At 39.5% G+C, this 9,787-nt stretch overlaps 1 protein-coding gene across 1 annotated transcript; it reads right to left on the bottom strand.

Annotated features, from left to right (window-relative positions):
- Positions 1-4,652: 4,652 nt before the first annotated feature.
- LOC104166524 (mitochondrial ribonuclease P protein 3-like) lies at positions 4,653-8,330 on the bottom strand (the record flags this gene model as incomplete). The annotated part of the gene is made up of 3 exons (XM_009706480.1): positions 4,653-4,784; positions 6,495-6,690; positions 8,182-8,330. Coding segments are annotated over 3 exons (477 nt in total), but the record flags the coding sequence as incomplete, so codon positions are not given.
- Positions 8,331-9,787: the final 1,457 nt, after the last annotated feature.

Genomic DNA, 9,787 nt, shown 5'->3' with positions numbered 1-9,787 from the left:
GGGGGGTGGGGGGTAAATTGGGAAGCTGGGAACTGTCAGGCTGATCAAATGATTTCTGATTCATGGAAAACCTCAAACATGTTCGACGTGCATTAGGGAATGCGTACGAAAATACCAGAAAACTGGAGAGAAGTATCATCGTGAGCTGTACTGACAGCCAGGAAAACAAACCCCCGCAATGTCCCCGTGTTCTCTTCAATAAGTATAATTTTAAAGCAAAGAATTATACTAAGCTAAGAAAAGATGTTTAAGATACTCGTAATTATTGTTGGCACAGCTGCATTATAATGGGATGTTTAAAAGACTTTTTATCAATGTTCAGTACAAAGGGAAATTCCCCAAATTTAAACTCATGAATATATGTTCTTTTTGCCTTTCAGCATTTGGATTTCCCCTACTCTTTGTAGGAAGGCTTCTTTTTTAAGTTGGTCATTAAAAGAGTTGGAAAAGCTGTGTTTTGGTATCCACATCTCTACTTTAAAAGATTATTATTAGATGAGCTTAGCCCTTCTTGAAATAGGTTAGAGGTGCATTTTGTGTATGCCATACATTACAAGTCTGCTTTCTTGAAATTTTTCAATGTACTTTTCCTTGCTTATTAATACTATGGGAAAATAAAATGTCTCGCTATGTATTACAAGACACAGAGTTTGTCCCCTTCGTTAGGGAAGCACTTTGTGGGCAGACAGGAAATGTTTAAAGCTGTGGTGCAAGCACTGGAACACAGAGAACATGAAAATGTACAAACATCTCTGCTGGGTCAGACACAAGAGACTGTCTAACCCAATGCCCCGTCTCCAACTGTGGCCACAAGTGGATGCGCAAGGAAAGGTATTAAGACTACAGAGAGCCTTTAATGATACACTCCCTGAATCCTCTCCCAGTCTCCAACCATCTGGAGGGACTTCCCAAGGCAGAGGTAGTGTCTGGTTATTTAATAACCCTTGCTGGATTTCTTTTCATGAACTTGCAGGTCTCCCCTTGAGCTCACGTGAACTTCTTGCATCCATGACATGCCATGGCAAGGAGTTGCTCAGCATAATGATGCATTCCGTGGTTTCATCTGAGACCTCATCTTTTATCTGAACCTTCACCTTTTATCTGAACTTTCTATCTGCCAGCATCATTTGATGCCACTTTTGTACTGGAAGAGACAGACAGCTGTCGATCCCTACGCATTCCCTCCACAACACTGATGATTCTTATGACCTCTTGTCTCTTAAAGCCTCTGTTTCTCCAGGCTGAGGATTCCTACCCCCACAGTCCTTCCACATACAAAGCTCTTCCATTCTATAACACTGGAGTTTAATGTCAGATTTTTTTTACCTTGAGAAAAAGGGGATGGGAAAATGGAAGTAATTAGCAAGCATTCAGCCTGGTTGCCAAAAAGTAACCGAGTGAGAAAATCGTTAAGTGCTTGGAATCAAAAATTCAATATTTGACTTAGACCAAGGAAAGAGTAATAGTTGCTCAATACCATGGACATGACAGAGTGGAAGTGATGCTACTTTCAGGATATAGCTTCCAGAAGTTTTCTCTGTTTATGTAGCAGTTTTGTCAGCTTCCAAAGTACGGTTTTGTTTCAGAAGAGCAATCGTGTTTTTGGTTTAGTGTTCACCACCTCTGATTGACCATATAAGAGTCAAAGTCTGTGTTGCAGGATCCTGAGGAAGGCTGTTCTGACATCTTTTTAACATAGTAAACAATAAGTGGCTGAGCTTGAAGATGAAGCTATTCACAAAATAGCTGTAGCGCAGGCTGAATCGGTTCAATCTTCCTCAAGTCTATCTTGCCAATGCGTCTCCGTCTCCATGGTGTGTGGCTGGGGCAGGCTAAGGTAAGCATTAGTTCCTTCTGATTCCTGTTCTCCTCATTCAGCATGCTAGCAAAAGGCAGTCAGTGTCATTTGTCACGGGTCTGGGGGTACCAATTGGTACAACGTTTGGAGGGCTTGCCTTTCTGGCATTCAGCGTGGACCCATCAATCTAAGATAAACTACTACCAGACATACATTAAAAATCCTTGGCTTTTTACTGTACCACTGTGTAAACAGTACTAGATGTCAAGTAGATCTGCTGGGAGATGTCAGTATGCTTTGGTCTGGCTCTCGGGTTTATTGCCAATGGAACCCCCCTAGAATTCCTTTCACATACTCAGAAGGAAATCCTTATATTCATTGTTATCTCTAAATGCCCTGTTTCAGTAATCTGAAATTTGAAGACTTACAGAAACACAAAAGGAATGTTATTTCACAAATATCTTAAATAAAATGCAAATAATTAACCTCAGTCAGCACCGAGCCTCTGGAGACTGTGTTCATCTATATGAACAGGTGGTACGCAACTGAGAAACTCTGTAGGTTGATCACTAATGGTTCCTCTTTGGTTCCAGAGACAGAAGGCCATTAATTCCGAATAAGGATCTACAGTAAAGTGTATTAGCAGCAAACATACGGGAAAAAAAAAGGTCACAACAATTCTGACACTAATATTGGGACATCTTCCTGTTGTAAATTCCAGATTCTGTTCCATCTTCCCCTAAATACACTAAGAATGTGTATTTAGGAAGTGTTACTATTTAGAAGGTATTATGGTATCTCTATAAGAACAGTTTTTGAGATGAAACTCAAGTGATTGATTAGGGACATGTCTGTTCTCAGTCAAAAAGATGCAGAGGATGCATTTATTCCAGTCAGATATTGATATTTTGCACATCTGTTAATGACCAGGGTGAGGTAAAATACAAACTTCAATGGATGAACATATCTGGCAATGAAATGGATAACCTGAAGGCGCAGTTTCTGGTCAGCTAAAGCTGACCTAAGGCAGAGCTACAGGGACCCACCTTCTGCAGCCTGACATTTCAGCTCCCCCCCCGCCCCCGGCTCCCGGTACCAGTACTTGTGCTGTGGTGCTAGTTCAGTGCAACAACGCCAATTTTTACTGAGCCAAACCAAATTTTTTAAGGGGTTTGCATTCAGCTCACTGCACTCTGAATTGCTTAGGACTGCACGACCACCAGAGCTGGTACCAAACTGGCACCGTAACAGCACTGATTCACATCGGCTTATGCTGTTGTAAACTTCATACAGAGGTTAAGTAACCCCTCATACAGAGCAGCAATTGCTAACTAAGCAGTCCTGTACAGAAGACACACACTTTAACAAAGCAGTATTTGCACATTCAAGGAGATGTGGCAGTTCTCTGACTTACAGTATTATAAAAACAATCTTCTGACAAATTAGAAGTAAATCACTTTGAAGAGTGAGAGGAGATCCAATTTCTCTGCTTTCCCTGGTGGATTCCAGAAAGCAGGTGACGTATGGGAGCTGGCATGTTCTGTCAGAAAAGGGGTCTGTGATGAATGCTACCAACAACATGCTTAATTTAAAACCAAGGTTCTACATTACCTACCCAGCTCCTCTACACTTTCTGCACAGTACCTGAAGGACATGACTATATGCAAATCACACCTGCTGGTTTAAAAACTGATACCAGGAGTATAACAAGTGTCAGGATTGCTCTCTGATGTGAAAAAAATAGCAGCGAACACACTTGAATGCTGAGTCCTGAGGGAGATTGTCATGGGACACTGCAAAAGCTCAGAACTGCAAGTACTATGCAAAAAGATCTGCATGGTTCAGCTCAAACAGAGGATTTTTCAGTGTACAAGACAAATGTGACAAAACCATATTTCATCTGAGATTAATGTGGCATTTCTATGCTTTCGGGGCAGAAAGGTTTGCATTAAAATGGTAAGCGCAATAAATGAACACGTTTACATACACACACCTACAAATAATAACTTAGAACACTTTTCCTGAAATACGTATTATTTTTCTTGCTTTATAAATTGGAAAAGGTTTTATAGAAATCTCTGCACAAAATTCAGTTTTGTCCTATTATTGCCTGTAAGAATTTTTAGTTATCATCAATTTTTAAATAATTAATGCATTTCCATAAGCAAACTATTCCCGTGACATGAAATCCTGTCAGAAGCAGCAAATTTAAGAGTGTGAAAGGGCCACACAACTTCCCACTGGCTGTTTCCTTATTCTTCCAAACAAAATCTTAATATATGTTGCTATAACAAATCTCTTGCATTCTATGTGATCAAATGAATCCTAATTAGTGTGAGGAAGTATTAGCGCTACCTGTGTCTGGCAAATGGTAAACATACCATGTGGCCCTGTTGACTCCAGTTATTGGTGGTAGACATTGTGCAACACTGTTGCAAGGTCAGACCCACAGATTTTGAAGGTACTTTGCAAGTCCTGGTGAGTTTCTTTGAAGTACACAGTTTATGAATTTCAGTGTAGATGAAAAGCTTGAGAAAAAACAAAATATTAAAAAAACCCCCACAACCTGAAATTCCAAGAGCAAAAACCAAGTTTAATTCAAATCACATTGAGAGGCCACAGAAATTGCCTCTAAAGATGGAAATAATGGACCTAATTCGTCCCTGCTGGACGACCATTGATGTTGACAGATTTACTGCAGGACTGACTTTGACAAAATGCAGTTACTGAATTTTCTTTAGTTATAGGCCTCACACATTAATCTCATAATTGTACTGCTGAGTTGTCCTAGTCAGCAAGTGACAGTGATTTAAAAAAAAAAAAAGAGCAGCTTCAGCTTGTGCAATTACATTCTTCATCGTTTCTGCTGAATGCACAGCCATTTTCTTGGTACTTGGTATGAATATTTTTCCTCAAAAGTGTCTTTATAGGGGATATGCCATGTATCACCTGTAGTCTGTACCACACAGTCATAACGGAAAGCAGGCTGTTGGATAAAGACAGATAAAAACATTTTTTTAGACTTTACATAATATATTACCAAAATATCAGTTATAGGTAGTGATAACTTCCAACATTTACCTTAGAAATCTCCATAGAGTCATCTCTTTAACAACTCTCATTTATTTCCTTACACCAAACAAATTCTAAATTTTACTACTGGAGGAAAAACTAAAACATCTTTTAGCATTTTGTGGTTTAGGAGTCATCATAAATGGTTAAAATTCTGTCTTCCATCTCCACTAGATAATAATAATTTGAACATAATGCACTCAATTTCTAGAAAGAGCAAAATGATTGTTTTTCTGTTCAGTTAAATGAAATCATATGGGAATTAACTCAAGATGTGGAGTTTATAGGCCTGAACTGATAGGATTTAATGACATTAATGACATCTTGTGTTTGTTCTTGCAGTATACCTCTTTACAGAACTGACTTGCTCTGTGCTGAGCAGAATGTAAGAAAAGGGTTTATCACTAACACTTTCAAGAGCATCTAGTCGAACAGATACAATAAACTATTTTTCTGGCCCATTATGTTACAGGTATACTAACTCAACATACATAACACAAACACAAAAGAAACGTTTCTGGTTGGCAATTACAGTTCTCAGAACATACTATCACTCTGTATGTATAGTCTTGGAACTCTGCTTTCCCGTCACAGCTTCCAGAATAACGTAGAAGACAGCTATGACTGGGAATGTCAATCATTGAAATCACTTGTATGGGAATTAAGATGTAAAAATGATCATCCTTTTTGTACAAAAGAAAGAAACAAGGTGTAGCTAAAGCTGTGTTACTCAGATAACCCTACATTCAGTATTTGGTTCCATAAAAAGAAATGTATACATGGCAACACTGAAGGAAAGGCTGTCATTCTTATAAGCCTGTATCAATACAGTCTGTTTGTACTGATGAATATTATTTTAGAATTTTAACCAGAGCAGCAAGAAAATTAATCTGCATAGGTGCAGTATTCCTTTAAGTAGGCAATAACAATGCAGACTGCCCAGATAACTGCATGATATGGAATGTCACTTGATGAATTTTTCCCTAGAAAAATCTTAAAACAGCTGCACTCCTGTTAATGTACTGTTCATGGCTCACAAGGATACATGTCTCCTTGACAATAACAATAGTGTTCTGCTATAAAATGACACTATGCTTGGAAAACTGTAATTTCTGCAGCTGAATACTGACTATAAACCTGACTGTTCTGGGCTTTCTTCTATGAAATTTTATACATATGTTAGGCTAATATAACAGTGAATACTGAAATACCTGTATTTTCATGCTTCTTTAAAATAAAGATGAAAGAAATTCTATTGTACAATTAGAAGCATGATATTTTGTAATAGTGCTACAGAGGAAAATAAGGTATTTCAAAGTTTAAAATAAATGAAAACATATGGCACTTAAGTTTTTACAGCAATGGAAAAATTTGTATACACAAACTTGTATTTACATTTATGTTTTACACATTTAGGCAGCATTTCTTGTCTTTTTGACAGTTTTCATGTTTGTAGCATGCTTTGTGAATACAGTGGATTTTCAGTAAACATGGAAGTTTTGAGCCCATTGGTACAAATCCATTTCTTAGACTCCAACAAGAATTTTTTTGCTTCCAGAGTTTGAAATTGTGTATCTTTAATTAAAATGCTCTGTGTGCTTTCTGATTGCAGCAGAAAACTTACCGAAAAACGTATATGCTTTCCTTCTACAGAAGGGGAAAACACTATTTGGTGTCCACGCTGCCACTTACGGAACAGATGACGTGTCAGACTGTCGGAAAGACAAGCCTTGTGATCCCGGAGGAAGTCTCTAGTAACAAACTTGCAATGCTTGCCTGATCGAAGAGTGGCATATAACAAGAAGGCATCATCTTCAGATCTTAACAAAACAAATGGAAAAGACAGACGTCATTCACAAGGGAGTAAGTGATTACAGGAAATGAATCAAATGCTGATCTGAGATTTATTCATCAGCAACACTGAAAATTCCCATCACTACTCTAGTTCCCTGGTGAACTAAAGAACTTCTGCTTACCACAGGGCACCAAAAGTTAGAGTGCAATAAAAATTAATTGCATGCTACACAGAGCATTCTTCCCTCTTATCACAATCTGATAATACAACAATATAATCTTTTACCACAAAAATTAGCAGTACAGTGCTATGTGGAACAGAACTGCTAAAACTCATAAGCATACCCCCAAAGCTTGGCTGGAATACAATCATCACAACTGATAATAAAGTATAACGGAGGTAACAGCACAAATCTGTGAGTCTTTGTCTTTATGGGTAAATACACTTCCAAAAAATACTATGATTATTTGAAAAATACATTCAACACTAGCTGCTATTAAACTGAAACAGTTTTAGGGAAAAATATCTAAAAATACATTTATAGTGGGCATGAGTTACCCTACATCTGGAGAAGGTGAGCAGAACTTTGCTTGAAACCATTTTTTGATTGCTGTGGATTACTGTAATAATAAGTGACGAGACACAAGATTAGCGAGGGTCTCCATCCTGGGGTAATAATGTCCCCTTCGTTGGTGCTCAGATAGCAAGAAAGAAAGCAACATGATTCATCAGCAAAGAGAACAAAAGCTAGAACTGGAGGGGGGATAAAGGAGAACAGATCTGAAACAAGGAGGCAGGCAGAAGAGACTTGGTCTGGCTCCTAGCACAAGGAACTTGGTCAAAACTTCAGGGAACTAGAAGAAATGGCAGAGAGAGGTGAAGGATTAACAGTGCCCAACTCAGATGGAGACTAGGTGGAGCTGGAACTAAAGGAGAACTGAGAACCATTATATGAGGAAAGCAGGGCAAGGAGAGGGAACAGTGAGGTGGAGGCAAGTACCTAGTTTAGAGACCAGGACAGGCTTGACTGGACAAGAGCAAGGAGGTCGTGCTTAAATTAGAGAGGCAGAGGGTCTAGTTCCACTCACAGAAATAGTCTCCTCTGGGAGCAGCAAGGAAGTCAGCGCTCCAGACCCTCCACACTCCTGGGCTACGAAGCAACAATGGTCAGGCACAAACTCCATCTCCTCCCTTTGCAGGGCTAATACAGCAGACCACAACTCTACACTGATGCTATCAGGTATTCTGTAAGGTCAGGCCACTGTGGTCTTGGCAGTAGTTTAACAGTTATAAATCCTAGTAAATCGTACAGGTGTTGATACGATTCTAAGTGATGAAATTCTTCACAATGCAACTTTTAATATGTATTGTTTTTTGAAGCAAGTATAGCAAGGGACATGTTTCTCTTTCACACACACAGAGCTAGAGATACTAGTAATGGTACTAAAAACTAAAGCAAAATGCACATAAATCAGGTGTTGATCTCCATTACATTTAGCCATTTTCTTCAACTCACATGTTTTCAGCAAAGAAGAAGTCTGCCTTATTCTGCATCTGCTTCATAATCTCTCTTTTCCAATTTGAAGAGTTCATCAGCATGTGTTTGCGGCCCAGCACAAGCAATCGGACATTCTCTTTTGCCAGGCAGTTGATAGCATCAAATAGCTGTAGAAAACAAAGCAAAACCAAAGATTTTCTTAGCTGTAAAAACAGACTGACAGGAAATACTTTCAAATCTGTGTCTCCACAAGTGAGACTTCTAGCACAGCCTCATTTCCCACAGTTCTTAACTGCAATACAAATTAAGTAGATAACTAATATAACAATGTAACAAAGAAAAAAACCCCACAAAAACAAACAAACAACAACAACAACAACAAAAAACAACACCCCAAAAACCCCAAAACAATTAATTGTAGGAACCTGCTTTCAACCACGCAGAAAATACATTGCTATTATAAACCTTTCCCAGCTCTTGCAGCTTGAATGACATAAATGAACTCAGGGAGAGTTGCACGGAGATTTCAGAAATTCAGAGTCGGCTGAGGGAACTGAATCACGTTGGAATTTAAATAATACCTACTTTTGGAAACGATTCGGCACTGAAGCCTTTGTTGGCATCAGAGGAGGACTGAGCCCCAACCCATACTGCTTTTCCAGCCCCACCTGTTGTCGAAATTGGAGAACTACAGGTGATCTGGGCTGCCTTGTGGGGACGAAGCAAGCAGCAGTAAAGGAAATCTGTGACACCAGGCTGAAGGGTTTATGAAAGCCACATCCACAGTAGCCTCCCATTTACGAACCAACATCCTGAGGTGGCAAACTCACTGCTGCGCCAGCTTCTCTTTTCAGAGGGACTTTTCACCAGCCTCTTAGGGCTGTGCCTGTTCGGCAATAAATGCTTCGCAGGACAGGCACTTGTGCCTGTGGCTTTCCCTCCCTGCTTCACCCAGACAGAGTTCATGGAGGACAAAGGTTCTGGCTTTCAGCATCCAGGTTATTACTGTGGACTGCTCACAAAGCAATGGCATTTCAATTCTGCCCAGAAAGAGAGAAGAACTGTTTCTTGAGACTGAAGCATCACATTTGAAGGCTGAGGACAGCATGCTCAGCCACCAGGGAAAGGTGTTTCCTAATTTTTACCTGCATTTGTGGCCACTATTTGTCAATATACAATCTCCTGATTTTTCTCTAATCCCTCTTCCTGATTTTGCAGCTACTTCTCTCTTCCCTGTGTGTCTTCTCCCTGTAATACTTCCAATTGCCTTTCTCCTTCTCTTGTTCTTTCCCCTCCTTTCCTCCTATTTGTGATCCTTATTCTTATTTACTATCATTATCTTTTGTTTCAGGGGCTAGAAAGAATTGTTCTTCTAACTCTTAGGTACAATTTTACAATACATTTAGTTTGATCTACCTGCAAGTAGCAGTGGAAAGAGGTGGTCCCACTCAATCCTCTCTCAAGCTTCACATTCCCACTACTTCTGTTGCATCACATCTAACAATGGCACAGCTACCCACAAGCTCATTGATGCAACGAATTTTTTTGGCAGGGTTGAGCTTGCAGCCACACAACTGATAGACCTCAGTCAAAGCCAATGACTGATGGGAACATGTTGCTGGAG

This window comes from Cariama cristata, unplaced genomic scaffold, assembly GCF_000690535.1.
Source record: "Cariama cristata isolate BGI_N322 unplaced genomic scaffold, ASM69053v1 scaffold7348, whole genome shotgun sequence".
Classification (NCBI taxonomy): domain Eukaryota; kingdom Metazoa; phylum Chordata; class Aves; order Cariamiformes; family Cariamidae; genus Cariama; species Cariama cristata.
The sequence above is the reverse complement of the archived record's forward strand: the minus strand, read 5'-3'. Positions and strand labels throughout refer to the sequence as shown.